The sequence below is a fragment of the Athene noctua genome, chromosome 11, assembly GCF_965140245.1.
Source record: "Athene noctua chromosome 11, bAthNoc1.hap1.1, whole genome shotgun sequence".
Classification (NCBI taxonomy): Eukaryota; Metazoa; Chordata; class Aves; order Strigiformes; family Strigidae; genus Athene; species Athene noctua.
Window position 1 is genome coordinate 13,530,382 of NC_134047.1, and position 22,207 is coordinate 13,552,588.

Here is a 22,207-nt window from a genome sequence, read left to right on the forward strand (position 1 = left end):
GCATACACCTACCAGAAAGATAAAGTGCCTTGTCCACCATGAACTCCTCAGCAAAGCGGATATGACAGAAATTCTTCTTACTCTTTCGAATAGCTATGACTTCCCCACACTGTTCAAACACTTCCATAATGATCTGCTCAGTCCCATTTTCCGGCAGTCCTCCAACAAACACTGTCTTACACCCTGGGGGCCTCTCTCTTGTTGCTGGAGGGGGTAGATCTGAAGAGAGCAGGAGAGAGAAAGCAGAACAGCTTAGTTTTCGGTTTGTCAGCACACATAGATCTATAGCACTGCTGAGGTGCTGTACAAGACCAAGCACATTTACCAGCCTGTTTCCAAACAAAAGATCTCAGGAGCCTGAAGCCCTCCAAACACTTTCCCTAGTGCAAGCAAAGGCTCACTGAACTCCTGCTGTAGAACACGAGCTGCACCAGAACCTCAAAACTTTATCATAGGAGGTGCTATACAAGCACAGCTTAAAGGACTGTCCTAATATAAAGAATACATATAAAACATACGCAGGGGAATCCTAGAGAGCAAAAAGCTATACAGCAGTCTGTAAAGGGTCCAAAGGATTAATGTTAAGGTAAGATCATAAACCAAATTTAGACTAAAAAGATATTACAGAAGGAAGAGATGAAATCCCAGTGGGAGTTCAGTCAACACTGTGTACACAGACCTTAGGCTGAAAAACTATAGCAAGTGTGGCTACAAGAAATCTGGGAGGAACCGGTACCTCGAAAGCAGCATCTGAGTGTTTCTGTGACAGTTACTTGTTTGCCAGCATGAAGAGATGTGCTATTTTATTACACATTCGGAGGCCAGGAAGGGACTAACAGTGCATCTTCCTTCTAACACAGTGCTCAAAATTCTTGAACTGGTTTGTCAAGGAGTATTTTTTTAGAAAAAAACAACCCAAAAAAACCCTCACAACCCCCCAGCAAAAACAAAACCAACCCAACCCAAAACTGCTTCCAGGACAGCAAAACAGGTCTTATTTTGAGGATGGTGAACCAAGAGATAAATCATCAGACTGGGCATTGCAAAAGTTTAAAATGCTGGGCACAGGAGCACCACGCACTCCCAGTGCTGGAAGTCCATCAGGGTCGGGTGCCATCTGCTGGCACCTTCTTACGAATTGTACATAGACACACACAGACATCTCCCACAACTTCTCTGTGGAATCAAAGTGTCTTATTGCCAGTGAAGAGCACTGCTTCTGAAAAACTCCTTGTTTTTCCATTGGTAGTTAAAAGACTGTGCTGTGCTGACAGAGACCCACAGAATTCTGCAGGGCTCCAACACAGCAGCTGGGCTGGGCAGGCGCTGTGGGGAGAAGCATGCCTAAGGCTGCACTTACACTCCTACCTTCCCCAGTTTGTAACTGTCAATTTTATACTTGAGAATTTATCCTTAATGCTTTACAGGGTGCAACGCTTCTCACCCTCATCTGGCAGCAATCACAGCTCATGGGATCCGACTTATTCTTCTTTGAAAATAACAAACCAAGCAAAATTTGCCAGCAGAGTAGTGCACAGCAGTCTCAGAAACACCAAGACCAGGCGAGTACTTACTGCCAAGTTGCTTGTATTAACCTGCTGCAGCCAAGCTCTGCCATATGCTGGTACCCAGGGCAGAGAGCAGAAGAGGGGACTGTGACTGTGCGGCTCCTGCTGATCCCAGTTAAGTGTGAACCAAGTCAGGGGTGCCCTGCTCCATTCACCATGGAAAAACAAGCCATTAAAAGCTGTTAACTCATTTCCCAAGTCCACCCCCAAGTATTTTGTGGTGAGAAATCCAGTCTCATGACAAACACCATGAGGCAGATGTATTAGTGGGTGTTGAGTATCTCTCTTTTCTTCATATAGAAAACTGAGAGACTTGGCCTCTTCCCCTGTACCAGCACCTCCCTTTTCTCAAATCAGTCAGTCTAGGGGAATCATAAATAAAGCAAGATGAGCCCACGTCACACTGGTAACACTGTACTAGTGCTACAGCCTCTGTTCCCACTAAGTTGGCTAAGAAATCAGTCTCTGCAGCTTGAGGACATCAACTTTGCAGACATGAGCTTTGCTGACAGCATGTATGGGCTCCTGTATGCCTGTACATTACTAAACCTTGGTTTTGCCAAGAATTATGTCCTTGCTCAACCTTCAACAGCCTCCCACTGCCACTGGCCTGCTCAGAGTAGTAACACAGCGTTACAGTGCCACAGCACAACATTCTGCTCTAAGGATAACATGTTGGGTCACATGCCCTTTGGTTTTCTACGTCAAACAATTACTTGCTGTACTGCAGACGCTCATGTATGAAGGAGCGAGCAAGGCCCCAGCTAGTCTGGAGATCACAGAAAAATAAACTATCCCCATGGAGTTCATATGTTCTTCCCAATAGGGAGGCAGAGTTGATTGATGCTGCAATTAATAGTTAAGGGGTTAAGGCACACGTTTGTCTAACGTGCCCTTTGCAAGCACAGCCCTGTCCTGCTAGCCTCCCAACTGGACAGCATGGAACGTACCAAACCTTGCCCCATGTATAAATGATACCGAAGGTCCCTCCTAAATCTGTAAAGTGCAAAAACCCAGGGAAGCCCAACTGGTCAGCCCTGGCAGCGCTGCCCAGATGTGATGTGGACCCAACATCTAACTTAAGGCAAGCTGCGTATTACCCAGTCTGAGAGCAGCTTGCACAGTTCATGTTTTTCATGATACGTACAGCAGAGGAAAGCATCTTAAAGTCTACAAGTAGAAAAGCAAGCTAAACAAGAGAAATGTTAATTAAGGAAGCTCAAAGAAGCAGGAAGAAAGTGGTCTACTCCGTTATGAAATCCTCCCTCATGCAGTATCTGACTCAGCAGAAGAAAAACTGCTGAGCGCGGGGGAACGCATCCGGGGCCACAGAAAGATATGCCACCAGAATACATGGTAAGACAGAACTGCATTTCATTTTTACATAAAGGCGTGCTCTGAAGGCACTTCCTAACAAAGAGTGCAAGCCCACTCACCCCAAAGCAGCATCAGGTCTCACAGCGATATCTGGTAAAATACTGGCAAACTCCAGGCTACAGCCTGGCTGGCTGCTGGAATAAAAATACTAATCAGCCTTAAGGTGAAACAGATTATCTAATGGCCACAGCAGTTTGTTACTAATTACAAGCCCAAGAACTAGCTTCATGCCATTTAGCAAATCAACTAAACTCTGTCTTGTAACTGCACACACTTCAGTCTTACCTGCTCAAGCTACACCCACACACAGAGATCTGTACTACCTACAAAAAACATGTCCATGTAGATATCAGAGACATCTGTCTAGGTTTCTTTCATGGCTAAGGATGAAAACAGGCTCCTTCAGAAGTTTTATCTTGCAGGTAGATGCCCAGAATAGACAAATCATAACCAAATACTGACCTCTCTCCTTCAGCTGTAAAGGGAGCCTGGAAGATTAATCCAGATAGTGAACACTTATGCTGAGGTGGATCACACTTCAACTAATTTTAAATACCTTCAACATAAGTTCTCCCACAAGCTAGTGCTCCCCTTATAATCGTGGGACAGATGGGCAGCAGAGCCTGGGGATATGCATCTTCCCCAAAAGCTGACAAAAATATTTGCTCATACCAACTGTCCCAAACTCTACCAATTGCTCTCCAGTGATGCCAAAGGGGCTGCAGGCTCCAAATCAAAAGGTCCATGGTGAGGACAGCCTAGTAATAAAGGTAAAAGTAGGTTCACCTAGACCATCTCAAGTTTCTTCTGAGTGGCCATTCCTGGCAGCAAAATTTGTCAGTATTATCCTGACAAAGATAATGACGAAGTTGGGCAAAATCATCTCTGCCATGGAAGTATGTCACTGGGGAGAAAACACAAGCAGTTGAGTGTCAACATGGGACGCTTGAAGAGTCAAAAGGATGAAGAAAAATTAACTAGGGATGAAAAGCTGAACTGATGCTGAGGGATAAAGCTTCTTGTCCAAAGGGCCTGCACAATTAAAATCCTTAACAGCAAAACTAGCATTAGGATTTATGCTTCTTCCTTTCTGATCTCTGGAAAATAAGAAAATATTCCTCTAATTTCCTGAGACAGAGTGACTGAGGTCTGCAATCACCTGTTATCTAGACTCTCAGGATGGAGAGACAGAGTCTTCAGGTCTTCATGCTAACACATACATACCAGAACGTGGCAGAACAAAACCATTCCAACACCCTCCCAGAGGCATATGGGACTGTGATGATGGGGTAAGGCCAAGGTTTTGCCAAGCACTCAGGAGGTATTACCATTGGGACTGGCACTGATGTCCCACTGCTATTTGTTTCTGCAGTTGCCACTTTGGGCCAAAGGTATTAGTGCACTGAGAGAAGAGACTGAACCTTCTGATCCCAGCTCCTTTCCTTAGGGATGGTCTTTGCAAAGGTAGTATTTAATCCTGATTTTCTTCCCGCTCTTCACAGAATCAACAACAATAACAAGTTCCTAAGCAGTGTCCATCTGGACAGCCCAGCTGGAGCAGGGCAATGAATCAGGAGGCAAAGCACAGCCCTCTAAAACAGAGAGGTTTTAGCAGTTTGCCAAGAACAAGCAACCTGTAGACAAGATGCAATCATTTTTTTAAAGCAACTGACCAAATTTAAGATGGTTTTCACGTGACAGTCTTGACTGTGGTCTTTTAACAAAGGCAAACTTGACTTCAAAAGAAGCTCAGCACTGTGCCAAGCAAGGGTTAGGGAGGTGATGAATTCAGAAAATGCCAAGCTGTACAAAAGGAGAAAAATGGGGAAACAACTGCATTTGTTTCAGTTAGGAACCTAAAAGAGAGTACTTCAACCTGTTAAAGTAGGACGTTGTTGTTGGAAGAAAAATAGGCAAGCTCCAAATGAATCAAGGCAAGAGCGTGTACAGAAAGGACTGAAATTAGTGGTAAACCTTTGTGGTTCAGTGGTGAGATAGTGAAGAAAAAATAACACGGATAAAATCAGAAACTACTTGGACCACAGAGTGCTTAAGGAGTGGATTTGGATAACACTAGAAATTTTTTAATATGCTAAAAAGACATAATGATATGAAGAACCCTATGACTATGACATCAAGTTTGTCAGATAAAAGCTGAAGAACTAATGTATTGATAATGATACTGCAAATGACAAGTCAATACATTTCATCAGGCAGCTGAAATTCATGGGGCAATAGTTTTTAAGTATTAAGGATGTTAGAGAACACCTAGTGCTTAAATAATCTTGATAGTAGCAGCCACAAGCTGATCCACCTTAACTGAAATAAAAAGCTGAAAAAGCAATGGTTTTGTTGTGGGTTTTGTAACTGAAGAGGCTTTAATCTCATAGCAGCTTTAAGAAATTAAAGGAACTAAGCAGTCTCAAAAGTTCTAAGGACTTAAGCGTAATCAAAGCTTCCAATAAATACTGGAACCTGTATGTCAAAGAAAGAAAAAAAAAAATAGAAAAAAGTGTAACTGGATGAGCAATCATTCCAAAAGAGACTTCAGAAATACACAGAGAGTCTGCAAGAAACAGGAAAGGAATTGATTACTACAGAAATGTACAAGTCTGAAGGAGAAAGAATGTGGGCAAAGTAAGGTTTGCCCAAAAGAAAAGTAATCAAGACAATCTAGAATCTTTTAATGGAAATTAATACAAGTACCAAGAAATGCCTCAGACAGAAAAATCCCAAACTCTAAAACAAAGACTGGGACAGACTGGATGTTAAGTACATAACCAATAGACTGTTCTAACAGCAATGGCTACAGATACACTCCAGAGCCAAGAAATTAGATGTCCTACTTATCTCTCTCACACCTACATTTTGTTGGCTAGCTCACCTCCATCTTTCCCTGCACAAGCCCAGCCAACACTGGGTTTTGCCCCCTCTGGTTTTTATTATAGAAGTGTGGAGAAAGGGTCAGTCAGCCAGTCTAAAGGGGAGCCTTGTTTCTTGCTATAGCCTGGTGAGCTCTGACTTATTCTGTTTTATTTCCAACTGCCTCTGCTCTCCTCCCATCACATCCTGCAAAACCCAGAGCACTCCCACCTCTCAGCACAGACCATGCTGGCTGATCCAGTCTCCTCATCTCCAAGAGCTCGCTGTCTTTGAAGCCTTAGGTAATACGCCATGAAGATTTGAGTTCAAAAAACCAGGGACTGGAATGTTTTCTTCCCCAGCCCATATAAATCTAACAACTGAAAAGGCTATTTACAGAAACGGCAAATATGCAGCAAGAACAGGCTTTTCCTATTGCTCCATCACCTGCTTGGCAGCCTCTAGTGCCCCAGAGCTGCTATGTCCAGGCAATGTAATGGCTCTTCTCTCATATACACTTTTTTTTAAAATACATATACACACACAAGTACTCCTATGTAGCCAGACAGAAACAGGAAAAAACAATAATAGACAGTTACGTGGGTTAGGTGGAAAAAGAGTGCAGCTTTTGCAGTGGATGATCTCCTTCACAGCAGGCATGTCTGGAGGAATGGGAGGTGGGACTATCCCTAAGCCTGGCATCATGGGGTTGATCGGAGGGATTCCAGTCATCATTCCCAGAGCAGGATCAAAATCTAAAAGGGGGAGAGAATAGGGGAGTGAAGAATTGGTTTGGGTTCATACAGTAACTGTTTATTCAGACAGCAAATGGAGTACTCTTCCCACATGTGCCAGTGAAAATTAGCTGAACAGAGAGAGAACATCACAATATCAGAACTTTAGACTTTTGCCCTTAAAATAACTTTTTAAAAAACTATTTAATTGTTGATTGACTCAGCCAAATAAATCTTCTCTCTTCAAATAAATTATTTCCTTTTCTCTGTATACATTATCTCCCATATAGCATCAAAACCCTCCTCAGTAAGGTTTATTCACAAAGAAATCTGTGGCATATGGAAACGGTGTAAAACCTAACTAAGTTTGGTTTCATTAAGTACTTTAGTAGCACAGACAGCTTGTGACACAGGGTTAAGGGCATCACCTTGCAAATTAAACAAGTGTACCAATTACAGCAGCTAAGAACATGCCAGAATAATTCTGGGTAAAACGCAGAGAAGCATTTAAGGAAACACCTTACTGCATGCCTTACCCTGCTTAATTTGTTTCTAGGCTTTAGTTAGCACTCTGACTACATATAAGTAGCATTTAATTTTGATTTTGCTCTTAGATTTGCCTCCAATGCCAAATAAAACTAAACAGAGCTGACAAAGGAGGGGTATTTTAACTTTTCAGAAGTTGCAAACACTGGGGAAGCAATACCTGTAGGCAACCAAAATCAAAACAGTACACCTAGATGCCTCATAGAGAAGGCTCATGAGTCTGAGAATGCCAGCAGCTAAGCTGGAAGGACAAGCAATGCCAGCAGAGCCAGTGGCACTATCAGGGCGAGGTCTCAGGAAGGACTCCCTCCTGCAAGTGCACAGCATCCTCTCTCCTCTACCACCACCACTCTCTTTGCAGCAGAAGCAGGTCTGAAGACCCAGGCCATCCCAAAATACCACAGGACACTACCACAGAATTCACAATCCCAAGCACTACAGAGCATTTGAATCTGGCTGCCTGTTTCAGATGTAGACAGATAAAATTTATTTTGCAAGGCACAGACAAAAGTAGCAAATAGGCAGAATGCAGTGGTGCAGAGGCATCATTTTCTTTTGATCCTAAGCTGGCATCATTTCAGATGCTATTCATATCCCTAAGGCAGGCAAAAGTTTTTGTATTCCTCTCTTTACAACCACTACTTACAGTAATTCGAATGCAAAACAACTTTTAGTGCCCAGACTGGATGTTTGATTTTGGTAGCTGAATTTTGTTTTCCTTTGTATTTTAAAATATTTTACCTGGGGCTACATTTCTATGCAGTTTATGTACCTTGTTCTCCTCGCCCAGTTTGGATTTCCTTGCACTTGGTGCAAGTGTTGGTGTTCATTTTACACCACACGTGCACAGTCACATTAAAAACCACAGATCTGAGGCAAAACTTCTGCCATGAAACAGGCATTTCAGAGGAAGGCATAAAAAAATCTTCCTGTAGTCAACTGTGAAATATGAATGCAGGGATACATGTGAATTGTATCCTTATCCATAGCCAGCTGATGCTGGGATGGCCCGGTCTAGGACACCTGACTTGGAAAACATGACATTAAAGTTGCAGAATTTTAATATTTAAACTTTCATTAGTAGATTTCAGAGATGATACCATCAAAAAGATCAGACAGCACTGTTTTCAGCTTATTTTATATAGTATTTTCACCTGACTTTAGAAACAAAAAGTATTAAAAATGATGCAAGTCTGTCTTTAGTCAGAGTCCCATTCCACAGCACAGGCTCCCTGTGATGGTGCTACATGACTCCCCAAAACACGCTGCACATGTTTCCAGAGGAAATGGGCTGTGAGGAACAACAAGAGTTGGCCTGAATGATCCAGGCCATACCTGTACAACTGCTGTCTCAGGGACATGGAGGTCTTTGACCTGGGCCTTGGCTAACAGGCTCGGACTGGGAAAGAGAGGATGGGGAGAGGCCACTCCATCCCAGTTCTCGGCGGTTTAAGTTCACATACTGACAAGTTTTCCTAGAGCTGTACTTCAAAACGTCAGCAGGGAGCGATCTGGACCTTGCCCACTGCTGCCTATCAAGAGCAACTGGGAGGAAGAGGAATAGCCAAAGCTCTCACTGCTGAGACAGCACAGAGGATGGGAGATACAGAGCAACGGTGTTCTGTTGGAAAATGCAGAGACCATTTGAAAACCATGTGTTAAGAGTTCAGGATCCCACTTGTCTCCCCAGCACAGTTTGATACAGGTTCAGCCTCAGTGTTGGCAGCAAGAGGGGCAAAACAAGGTACATTTCGGCCATCTCCCCACTATCTTTGGCAGGGTAGTGGCTGTTCTTCCCAGCCCTACAGCTAGACATGCCAGGGGTCACACTGAGTTACCTGCCACATGTCAAGGACAGGCAAGTGAACCCACTGTCACAACTTTTGCAAGACTCTAAATTCAGTCTCTTCATGTTCTGTAATTCTTCATGCCAATGAGAGCAGTCTCACCTTGTCCTGGTAACTTGTTACTGCTTCAAGGTTATTTGACAGGAATAGGGATGGATGCCAATCAGAGAAAATCCTTAGTGCAGGAACAGAGGAGCTTGGGGAATCCAAGGGAGGAGAACGCCAAGATGGGTGTTTCTCTGATTAAGCAAGACTTATAGCTTTCTAGGAGCATGAATGGATACAATTATCAGAGCAAAAGAACTATCAGGGTAATGAAGTATCACAATGAAAAGTAGAAAGTGCGTATGCAAGACATCCTGGTTTCAGCTGGAATAAATTTAATTTTACTCCTAGTAGCTGTTACAATGCTGTGTTTTGGATTTAGGATGAAAATAATGTTGATGACATGCTGATGTTTTATTGTTGCTAAGCAGTGTAAGTCAAGGACTTTTCAGCTTTTCATACTACCCTGCCAGCAGAGGCTGGGAGTGCACAAGAAGCTGGGAGGGGACAGAGCCAGGAGAGCTGACCCAGAGAAGCCAAAGCTGTGCTCCATACCATATGGCATCATGCCCAATATATAAACTGGAGGGAGTTGGCTAGGGGGGCACCATGGCTCAGGGATGGGATGGGCATCGGTCAGCAGGTAGCGAGCAACTGTATTGTGCCTCACTAGTTTTGTATATTCTATTACTATTATTATTTTTCCCTCCTTTTCTGTCCTATTAGACTGCCTTTATCTCAGCCCACGAGTTTTATCTCCCCCCAGCATCTGCAGGGGGAGAGAGAGCAAGCAGCTGTGTGGTGCTTAATTGCTGACTGGGGTTAAACCATGACACAAGGGCAAACAGAACCCATGGTTGTTGGATTTGTGGTGAGCCCCACTGTTTATTGCTCAGCCAGCAATGTGCAAGACAACTTGCCAGCTTGTACAGAGATCTGCTGCTTCTGTTAAGAAGCTGAGCCCATGGCTACAGGCCAGTATCCCAGAGGCTTAAGAAGCAGATTCAGGAGAGCCTGAGAGAAGAACAAAAAAAAAAGAAGAAAAAAAGTCCTCAAGGACTTTAAAGAGTTCAAAAACATCAGGCCTGGAAGGTACTTTTTGGTGAAAACTATGATAGCTTTTTTTATAGAAAGCTGACAGTAGCTGGATGGAGTGAAAGGTGATGTGCATTCATTTTAGACACTGAGGTCCTCTTAAAGCATCTCGTAACAATATGCTTTACTTCCTCTGTAGGAACAGAAATTGGCTGGTAAATTCTTAAGCATTTTTAGACATTTTTTTACTGTGATCCAAACTTTAGTCCCACACCTTCCTTTCTGCAAATAGGGACCAAAGCACATCAAGCTTCCACTGTCTCTCAACTTTAATAGATACTATAGATACAGCTGGTCTAAACTTCAAACCATTACTGTGCTTGGGAACTGATCCATATTCAGAGCATCCTGCTCTCTTGCAGCCAGATCAAAAAAAAAAAATTTTCCTCCTTCTAAAACATCCTGAGTGTAGACCTTCTGATTTCAAAAGGATCAAAATGAACATCACTCAGAAGCCTTCCCCTGTTCTTACGGGGGGAATGGGAGACTGTCTTCAAATTTGTGAGCTCTCCTAGTACAGACTTCTATTGATTTTTACTTGATAGAAACATGTGAGCAGGAGAATGACATGAAAACAACACCCCTACAGCAAAGACAAATGCGAAACAAGGCCTAGGGGACAGAAGAGTACAGACTGCATGCAAAACTTACAGCAAGTTATGTGATGCTGTTAGTTAAAATACAGTATCAGCTGCACAAACTACCTACTCTATGCCACAAGAGCAGAAATAGGATTGTAGAGTGCTGCCAACACAGACACACCCTCCCCAGGTGAGCAGGCAATTATTCAGGCAGGGGACAGCATCCTTCTCAAGTGCTTAATGCAGTTACACACTGAAACAGTAATTTCATTTCAGGATTTTGATGAACAGGTATCCTGCACTGCTGAGAAACCAGGTCCAGCACAGCTCTGTTCCTACAGGAGCTCCTTAACAAATCCTGGATAGGATAACTCACCCATGCACATGTACTCCAGACTACAAGGTGCTCATTTCTGGAGCAGAATCCTCCATTAATTTCTGCCATATCCATTATACTGCCCTATTGCTTTCTTCATCTCCCTCCCACCCTTCCTTTTAAAAAGTTCTAGTTCAGCTTAGAATAACGTATTATTTGATATGACTGGTTTCCTGAGCTCTGCCTGGGACCTTCCTTCTGCTGGTCCACTGCAGACTTCTAGAAGTACCCTAAAAAAACCATTGTTTGCATCAAAAAACACGTATTCTCATTTCCTCTGAAATCGGTATTAAAACACTGGCTTCTAAATAAATCACTTTCAGACATTAATGCATTTCAAACACAGCTTATTAATATTTTTTGTACATGGCAGGCATTTATATAAGTCAACTGAAATAGGTTCTTTCCAAAGACACATTTGAAAGCAAAGGTGGGCACAGTCGGATAAGCTCACATACCAGGCAGGAGGGGCTGTCCTGTCATCCCCATGGGAGCCATCCCTAGATTGTTCATTGCAGTGGCCCAGGCAGTTGGGTCTGACATTGGCAAGCCCATCGGAATGGAGTCGAGGCTTAAATTTCCGCCACCATCTGTTTAGAGGAAAAAAAGTGATTAAGAGCCTAGTGCATATCAGAACTCTTCTGCAGAGCATACATTGTCCAGCAAGGCTCTGCAGTATCAGCATCCAAAACTAGATTTGAACCTAACACATAGGAAAGAGCCAAATTAAAAAAAACAGTGCTGTCCTTCTCAAGCAGACAACATTTCACAGAAGCAAAGTCTATGAAAACACTTCCTTCCAAGAGCATCTATATTATGGTTTATCCACTAAGTCAACAGCCTTAAGGAGCCTTAAAAGAACACTGATTAAATGTAAGGGGTGTGCTTTGATTCCTTCCAAGAGATTTATGAACAAAGGACAAACATTCAGCAGGTATAAACTGTCATAACTGCAACTGAATTTAATAGAGATGACCAGTCTGTTCCAGCAGAGTACTTCCACCGCCATTTGAAGACATTTCTCTTCCACTCTAAAAGGGGAAATGAAGCGAAGAACAGTGTCATGATGCTGACATGATGCTAGTGTTATTACTCAAGGTCTATCAGAGTTACCTGGCAATCCAGGTGGAACCATTAACATTAAACAAACATCTGGCTTAAGCATTCAAACCTTCTTCAGTAATTTAGCTGGGTCAACCATGCCTATAGCTGGTTACTTCCATGTACCACCAAGACATATGCTTGTTCTTTTTGAATGATTAACTCCAACCAGAAACAAACAAACAAACAAAAGCAACCCACACGCAAACATTTGCTTCAAGAGATCTGGGCTAAGCTTGACCATCAGCTATTCACTATTTGTCTGTCAATGTGAGAGCACACAGGCTACCAGGTCAGACACAAAGAGAGAAACAGAGAATACCAAAAAAGAGAAATGGGATTACTGAGTTGGCAGTTGCTAGTTTCCAGGAAAGAAATTAAATCAAAAATTAAAAAAAAAAGGAAGCACCAATACAAAAGCCCAAACACCCAGGAGAAGGCAGCAACACAGCGAGATCATGGATCATCCCACTGCTGAAGGGTGAAAAGCTGAGAGCTCCCTTGCTCTCCAATAAGCGTCTGTCCAGAAAAGACTGCACCAGGGTGACGCACAAAGCAGTGCTTCACCCACCTATCCCAAACACACCTATCCCAGCCCAAAACCATACGTACTACACAACACATAAGATCACTGCATGTTACTCAGGTTGTCCAAGGTCCTGGTCTCAGACCTCTGTGTCCAGATACCCAAATGAAAACAACATTTTGATTTTGGATCATAATGTGGGCAGCTGAAGGCTGAGCCAGAACAACCCACAGGCCTCTGCAAGGCTGCCCTGACCACAGAAATCCTGCCAGCGGAGTCAGGGTACTGGAAGTTACCGTGTTACAGTGCACTGCATGGCTCAGCCTGAAGAACTTGCATATTCACCGTTCCCGACAGTAGCGATCAAATTTTAATGCTTAAAAGCAGATCTGTGCTCAGACAATCTAGCACAGGAAAACCACTGGTTGGTTGTGTATCCAGCATGTGCAAAGAGGTACGAGACATTTCAGGACCTCCAGATGTACAAAGGAAATATGCAAAATAACAAAAGGAATAAAACCTCCTGATCCTACCCACTTCCAACAGTACTAGATGCCTCCTCTGGGGCAGGTGACACTCTCAGGGGCTACAACTACATTATCTTACTCATAAATTGACTTGTCTCCCATCAGCTGGGACATATTTGATAGCAGAGAGACGAAAACCACCACCTCCTTCCCAGAGGGATAAAAGACATTTCCTCCAAAGTCCTCCTCCTCCTGCCCCTCCAAACAGGCCTCACATCTGCATCACACACCTCTGGGAGCAGTACCCAGGCACAAGGTACATACATTTGGAATGCAAGATACTCATATGCCATCAATATGTTTCTTGAATCCCAAGGGAAACACTCGGGCTATCATGTCTCTAAGGGACCCCTGACATTCGTATCTTCTTGGTACAGAAGAGGGAGACCACAATTCTGTAGCACATGACATCACACACTGCAAACCTGAAGTCACAGCTACGTCTTGTTCCACACTTGGACACAATCTCCATGAGGAAATGAAAAAGCAATCTTCTTGCTGACTGCATCACAGAGGCAACAGGATCTCAAAAACAAGTCCTGCTTTGGCTGCAAGGAGATATCTTATGGTAATTCATCTCAGTTGAATAAAGAAATGAAGATGTAGAAGAATGAACATGGCAGACATTTGTAACCCAAAGAAGCTCATCAGAGATAATCTAGAGAGCAGCTGCAGAAGAGTATTTTCTCAAGGGATTATAAAGGAGACAGTTCATTCAAACACAAATGATAAGGGGAAGAACAGGAAGGGAGGAGACACACTGGGAGGACAGGATAAGCCCTCAATCAAGAGGCTGAGCTCCACACTCCCGGTGGAGCTCTCCTGCTCTCTCACTATCAGCATCTCAAAACCATCATTAAGCTGTGCTCTAAAGTTCCAGATTTCAAGTTTCCTTTAAAAGACTTTTCTCTTAGGGAAACGGAGTTGGAATTTCTCTCTACCCAATTACATTTCAACCTCTCCTTCTGCAACTGTATGCTTTGCACATCGCCCTCCTCAGTGAGAAGGCCTTCTGCTGCAAAACAGTGAGAGGCACCGCTGTCTCTGGTCCAGCCTAGTCCTTCCCTGCCTGCACATAGCACCTCTGTGGAAAAGTTCTTAGATACCAGCTTCAGTAAGACTTCTAGATCTGATACTACAACATCATAAGTTATGATGATACATTTAACAACTTTTATTACATTATCTTAAACATGAATGTCTTCAGGCTGCTCTGCCTTACTGTGCTTTTTATTATGGTCATGATTTTTAATATTGAAAAATTGTCCAATTAGAAAAAAAGGATAAATCTACTGGGACAAGTATACAGATTCCACAGTGCTTTAAAAAAAAAAAAAAAACAAACAAAAGTTGCTTCTGTTTTGCACAGAAACAGCAACGAGCATTGACCCAAAGCCATACAAGCATGGAACCACAAACACTGGTCTGACTGCAAGCAGTACCAGAGCACAATTTCATTTCCATCAGTCCACCTTCTGCTTTAACACCTTAGCATAGCAGCCACTTTCGGTCTACACTTATGTGGACACCTTCTCTATTGCCAGCCACCAAACTGCTACTCAGCTCACCTGGAGGAACGTTTGCTCTCTTCCTCTTCTTGCCTGGATCACTTCCATTCTCGGCTGGGCTTTCTGACACCTGCGGACCAGCAGCACTGCTGAACTGTAAAGATTTGTTGCTGGCAGGATCAAAGGACAGATGGTTTAAGCCTAAAATAGAAAAATACACTCAGAGACTTTCTTTAAATTGGTTTGTGATGCTTCAGGATGACAGTAATAAGAGAAATGCCCAGTCCCAGCTACAAGCAGCCCCTCAGGCCCCTGGAATAATTGTGCCTCTGTTTACTGTCCCCAGCTATGCCTGATCTTAATGTTACACTGATACTACTTTAAAATATTACTCAGAAACATTAATCCCAACACCCACACAAACCAAACTGCTTGATACTGTAAACCCGGGGTGCATCTCCCATGTTGTACAGTATTTCGTGTTTGGAAACTCAAGAGGTCAGAATTTTTTTCTATTTCTTCCAATCCAGAAATACATTTTTAATAGCTTCTTAAGTTTCACTCAATTTGCCACCAGTTGTGAATTCACCTGGAATTATATACTAGCAAAAAACAAGGCACATCTTAAATGATCTTCAAAAACATAAGGTGCTATTGCAATTTTTATTCAAGAAGTCTGGCAAGCAGTTGCCCCCCTTCATAGCAGAGGAAGGGTACTCTGCAATGCGCATCCCTAAACAGGGGAGCTCACAGACCCAACTGGACCAAACTCCTCCTCAGTCAAGTGATGGAGCCACTATCAGTCCAGACAAATTTCTTCAGCTTCAGGGCTCAAGCTCCCTCTCCTCTACCCCGCAGCACAGGAAAAGGTTTTCCTTTGTGGGCACGAACTTGTCTCTTGTTCCCACTCCATCAGCCCTCAGCCACACCATCACCACCCGCCCCCAGCACAGGGCACAGGCTGACCAGTGCTGCAGGAGATGCTGGCAGTGCCTCCATATGCTCACTTTAGTAACAGCAGCACTCAAAGACAGAGTGCCTTGAGTTGCTCAGAGTTTGTTATTGATAGAGCAGATCTACCGATGAGTTAGGGTTACTCAAGAATAAATTTAGATTGACACATATAAATTAAGTAAATCTAAGGTAAAGATGTAAGACCAGAACAGTTAAGATGGTGTGTACCACCGAGACCTGATAGTACACTGCATGTCAGTTTTAGACACAGGTATCCATCTTCTTAACCACCATCATGCACCTTAGCAGCTGAGATGCCCCACAATCTTGGATAACAACATAACTCTTATCAGGGAGCGTAGGGATACAATGAGGGGTGACAGTTTTACACTGAAAGAGGGCAGAATTAGATTAGATATAAGGAAGAAATTCTTCCCTGTGAGGGGGGTGAGGCCCTGGCACAGGTTGCCCAGAGAAGCTGTGGCTGCCCCCTCCCTGGCAGGGTTCAAGGCCAGGTTGGACGGGGCTTGGAGCGACCTGGTCTAGTGGAAGGTGTCCCTGCCCATGGCAGGGGAGCTGGAACTAGGTGATCTTTAAGGTCCCTTCCAACACAAACCATTCTATGATAACTCACATTTTCCAGGAAGGATCCTGATGGAGACGCCAAGGCCCATACAGACCATGAAGACCAATATTAGGTTTCAAAAATAGTGCAACTTTTAAAATATTCACTAACTGTAAAGCATACTCTGAAATATCAAGTAACCAATAGTCTGAATATTACTCAAAAATTACTTAGCTGATTACTCAGATAATGGTTTTACATGTTGCCTGGACAAACATTCCCATCCCGATACAGGACAAGTTATTTCAGTGTCGAGCCTGAGTTTCACAAGAAATACTCAAGCATGTGTTTACCACATAAGTAAATAAAAAGCATCAGTTAAAATGTACCAGTAAAGAGAAATATGATGAAGCAGAACAAAAGCTGTAGGCAGTAAATGCTGGCTGGTGTGAAGGCTTTCGCACTGCCCCCAAAACATCCAAGCATTGAAGTGACATGGAGCTGAAGCCTGGATGCTCGTGCTCACGCAGCCGGGAGAGGCGAGCAGTGGCGTCAGAAGCCATCTGCGTTTGAAGAGCATCCACTGCACCAGGCACAGCCTGCTCACCCCGGAGCTCCTGTGGTCCCCAGCACCAGGGTCCAGCATCAGCCAGTGAGCCTGAGGCCTCATTGCTAACACCTGCATGTTGACAGGTCACAACCTCCAGAAGCAAATCAAGAGAAGACAGATTGGTGCACTTGCAGTGTACTTGCTGTCTCAGTACAAAAGACTCCTGTAACTACTTAAACTGTCAGTTAAAAAAAAAATTGCAGGAGAAAACCAAATTGCCCTAATGGACACATGTCAGAAGAAAAGGAAGCTGAAGAAAACCCATAAAGTGAAGGAGCAAGCAGCACAAGGAAGAACGTCCGGTTGTAATCCTAACAGCATACGGTCCTGCCAGTCTCCTACAACCTGTAGTCCTCAGATGGTTTCTTCTCTGGAAACAGCTTCTTTGGAATATAATTTCTGAAGCTCCCCCACTTAGCTGACCAAAGTTGCAACTACCTTCAGCAGCCTCTTCAACACCCCTGAGAAGGTGCCTATATCTCCACCTTCTACTTCTAGGAGGCAAGGCTAATTAATGTGGGCCAGACCTCACTCAAGGCACATCATCAGGAGAGAACCTCAGAGGGGAACCAGAACTGCCACCATGGGAGCAGGAAACCTGGATTTTGGTCACTGCTCCCATATTCTCTTCTGAGAGCACCCTGAGTACAGTTTCACGTGTCTATGAAGAGCTTTGAAGCCCAGAGTTGTTTTCCAGCATCATCCTGTGAAAGCCAGCTAATTGTTTAAATAGTTACAAGATCTCCCCTAGATGATCCTAGTCACCCTGTAATGAAAATCAAAAGATTTATAGGAAAACTCATTACTGGAGAAGAAAAAATTGCAGAGGAACAGAGCTTGCTGACATGGTAGTCAATACAGTGGAATTAGGGAAACGAATAATTTTTTTCAACACAAGAGGCATTCGAATGAGACAGCTTTAAAGGAACGGACAGTTTAGAAAACCCACATTTGAGAAAATATTGTTGGGAGCTTTTTCTAAGACCACAAGAGAGCATTCCCAAGGAGAAATAAAATGAAACTACGGAAGCTCAACTGTACGGCTCAACAAAAACAAGGCAAAACCTGTCCACTGCATCTGATTTGGGATGCAAAGGAAAGCAACCATCACAATTTCAAGTCATCTCCCACGAAGTCATATCAGGGTCAAAAGGCTTTAATAAAGAATTCACAAAACTAGGCAAGACTGGGGGTCTCTAGTGGGTTATCATGAAGCAGAGCAAAAAGGCAAACATATCCTTAAGCAACCAACCACTATATAAAGTAAGAAAAGCTAATTTTGCAGATTTGAACCAAATAGATCTGAAGAAAAACTGTTTTGCAGCTTCCAGTGTATTTCCTAATTCAAGGTATTACAGCCATTTCAGAATAATTCTGTGCTAAACCATCTTAGACTACCACCCTCCACAGATCTGTGGTGGACAAACTGGAGGTAATGGTCAATTAATTGCATTTACGTGCCAGCAGAATGCAGTCCCAACCATTCCTGCCTCTCTAAAATGGTCTGTTTCTTAAAACTACAGGTAACAAGAAAAAAAGTACTTTGTAAACAATTCAAAAATTACCAGAGGCTTCAAACATAGAGCTTCAAGTATGCAATCAATCACAGCAAGTTTTAGACAGTATACTGCCCTTAATTGAGCACTGAGTTCATTATTCCACCTCCCGTCATATTCAGCACTTTGCAGGGATCCAAGACTGAAGGGACATTAGAATACCCAGTTTGATTTATCTTTGTCTCAGCAAACTCACTCTGAACACTCAATGGAAAACAAAACCAAACAAAAATAAATAATTTCTGTGGACCCATATAAAGTTATAAAAATAGCTACATATCTGCTAAGGTTTGCCTACAGTTCCTGCAGCGGGGGGAAACTGGAACTACAGGAGTACCAAAGATGACAATTATGCCATCTCAATGCACTGATGGACCAAGGCATTTGTACCAAACCTTTCTCTAGGCACACTGCAGTGTCATGATTTCCTATGCTAGAGGATTCCACTTCCAAGAACTTGTTAATAAACATGGTTACTGTGTACGGCTGTAAATAGACAGGAGAGGATACAGAGAGCCTGAAGGGGCTCTTCTCTTAGCTACTGAAAGGTGAGAACGCAAGAAGCAGCCAAAAAAATAAGTACTATTCGGCTGGCAACAACAATAGTCACGCCTGACTACACAAGATGCCTACAATGCTGTTTCTTAAATACCCCAAAGTCAAAATATCACTGAGGTCACAAGGGCTCAGGAAAACAAATCTCAAATGTAGCAGGTTAAAAATAGACAGAGGCCATGCACAGCAAAGAGATAGGGAGAACAGATAAAGAGCAATTGTAAGATTTACCTCTATTATTACCCAACTGATGGAAAAGGCAACATTAAACTTGAAAGTGTGTTTTCTCACACTTGGATGTAGGGAAGGACACGGACAAGCAGTGATGCAGGTGGACACTCATACCACCAGGTCCAGAATGTACAGACACCCTGCTCTGGCTGAAGATGACACACCATACAGACACTCAGCACTAACCAACACCTGCATGTTAATGCACACCACTCAGGCGATTACCTTCTAACCCACTGAAGAGCAAAGGCAGCTACTTACTCCAATTATTTCCATCAGTTTGTGCTAGGATGCTTGATTATGCTCTGTGGTATAGGAAGAGCACTCAGACGCTGCACCTGCTCTGATGACTGTGCTGGGGAGGGAGGCAGCCATCTCCAGCAGAGGTGAACTAACAAGGAGTGATGCCCCTTGAAAAAAAAACATATTTTGAAAAAAAAAACCCACAACAGATTCCTTAGCTCCAGGACAAACACTGGCGTCTACAGGAAACAAAGGAAGTTCTCACAGCTATACAGCCAGCACCGCTGCCAGTCAGGTCATGAGTCAAGCTGTAAAAAAGCACCTGAACAAACTGACCAGCTCATGCCAGACCAGAAGGGAGGCAGCCCTGCTCCCAGCTGCCCAACACACCCCCTGCACCCCTGCCAGCCCTGGAGACCTCCTGTGATCCAATTCAGCTCACACCTCAGGCAGAAATTAATGTAGTTCTTGGGAAGTGGATAATGCTCTGCCAGGATTAGTATAACTGAGTTGTTCACAGAAGGCTCCAACCCTAACCTGCCACATATAGGAAGGAGCAGAAACAGACCTACAAAGGCTCTTAAATCTTCAGCATCAGGTCCCATGACCCTGACTAGTCACCGCCTCTCCATGGCAAACAAAGCTGCAAACAAGCAGGCAATTTGCTACCGACCAGCTGTGAGCCAGCAATGTCTCTCCTGCTTTCAGCATGCATCTTAACAAGAGGAGACCTATAAAAGGAGAAGAGACCATGGTGATGGGGAACTGAACAGTAATTAATAAGTACTTCTTTCTCTTCTTGTCTTTTATCGTTTCTAACTGAAAACGTCCAGACCTCAGGTGCTGGCATTAAACACAGCCCCAAAGGCAGCTACCTGAAGAGCAATTAAAAAAAAGAAAAGAAAGGTTACATTGCCAGAATTCATCAAACCCTGTGAAAAGCCCAGGAGGGCAGCTCAGTAATTCTCCCGGTTATCTCCTGCACCAAAAGATCAACAAGTTCGTGACAACTTATTTAAACAGCTGGGGAGCAGCAAAGAGGAAGGGGGGGACTGGTGAGAGTGCAAGTAAAACACTCTTGAACAGGCACAGGAACACGACTGCTGGCTGTGACCAGATGACTTGGTGATGCTGTCCCAAAGCTCCAGAGTCATCCTCAAATTAAAGTAATTAGCAGCACCAGGCTAAGTCCGCAGCACAGCTTCTTCCAGGTACTATGTGTCATTAAGAGGAAATCTCAAATCAGCCCCTCAACCTCTCCCGTCTCAGCTGATCCTCACCTTAAGTTTCACTACTGCTCTAAAAACCCGTCAAATCTGCTCTGCAGCATGGGGGTGAGTTTGTAGTGCTGGCACCAACCTCTAGTAGCACACCAAATGCACACAGGAGCTGCTGTGTGTGCCTGAGGACCAACAGCAGAGCTTGGAAAACACCCTCCAAAATGAGTACAGTGAAGTTTGAAACAGGACCAGTTGCCTAAAAGGAAGAAGTTCATCACATGCAAGAGGCCGAGGTGGATATGAGTGGCAACCTGACAAGGAACATGGAGACTTTAGTTCACCTTGCATTACCTGCCAACATCCTGTGCTGAGCAGCAGGCCAGGAATCGCTGGGTGCCCATCCACAAAGTTGACTTTTTCAAAACAAGAGTGACAGCAGAAAAGGCTGCAGTGAAGTAAGAGCCAGTTCCTCATTTGGACCTGTGTATATCAAAGCAGTCACACAAGTTTTTAATCTGAAGTCACTTAATTCAAAGCCAATCTTCCCTGCCAGCAAGAAAAGGCCCATTGCAGAGTTAGAACTGTTAGGTCATGTGATAAATGCTCATCTGTACGCACACAAAGGCACAGAGAGAGGCAGTGAAGGGTGGGGGAGCTGAATAATACCTGGCTCACTCCTCCCAGGCCCATCACAGGAGAGCCCTCAGGCCATTAAAGCCCATATCCAAAGCCCAGAGGAGCACAATGGCAGGTGGGAAGGCAAATTACAGAGTCACACAGGAAAGACACCCTGCGGGGCCCCTCTCAGGGCTGTCCCAGGGGAGCCTCAGCCCAAGCATCCAGGCATGAAACTCATCCAGAAGAGTAAAAGCCAAAGCACCTTTCAGACTTGTACACCAGATGGCTGTTCCATCCTTCAGAGGGACCTCAAGGGGGAGTCTCCGTACCTTCGAGGCAGCTCTCTCTCTTCATAAAATATAGAAGGAGCCTTGATAATCACCTTTTGAATAGCTAGACTTAAAGTCTTATCTTCTAACACTACTTCAAAAGTTGATGCCATTTTGGACATCTCCACTGTGCTGCTCAAACACAGCCTTAAACCTTAAGATGGGAATGCCATCTTTAGGAGAGGGGTCCCTCCTCCAGCTTGGACATACAAGCATACTGACTCTAAACTGTGCCAAAGCTGGTGCTCTACTCCATAAAAATAAACAACACTATCCAAAAATAGGTAGCAGTCTGTAATGCATCTCATGCCCTGCTGAATTACTGGGACTTGTGTTTGTGACACTTCCAATTTCCTACCATAACATCTCACAGAGTCTCAACCTGTAACTTCAGCAGCTTTTCCCCACATGCAAGGGGATACCAAGGTCTCCGAGAAGAGGGTTGTTCTCACCAGTCCCACAGCTCTGAGGGTCCTGACAAAAAGCATGTTCCCTGTCATACACTAAATTACACCACACACACGTTGACGTTTCCTCCCAGTGCTACAATGCCGGGTTTCACTGTGATTTCCCCTCCCTACTCCCCTCAGAGAAGCTGGGGGAGGGCTTAAATTTGGGGGTTTTGTGGTTTTT

The 22,207-nt window shown here is 43.8% G+C and overlaps 1 protein-coding gene across 1 annotated transcript in view; it reads right to left on the minus strand.

Annotated features, from left to right (window-relative positions):
- The window catches only part of ENOX2 (ecto-NOX disulfide-thiol exchanger 2), a 52,216-nt gene that overhangs the window by 24,043 nt on the left and 5,966 nt on the right, over positions 1–22,207 (minus strand). Inside the window, exons 2-5 of the mRNA XM_074915105.1 lie at positions 14,754–14,894; positions 11,490–11,621; positions 6,407–6,562; positions 13–219 (exon numbers count right to left, since the gene is read on the minus strand). Coding sequence (XP_074771206.1) covers positions 13–219; positions 6,407–6,562; positions 11,490–11,586 — 460 coding nt within the window. The 5' untranslated portion in view covers positions 11,587–11,621; positions 14,754–14,894. The remainder of the gene's footprint in view (positions 1–12; positions 220–6,406; positions 6,563–11,489; positions 11,622–14,753; positions 14,895–22,207) is intronic.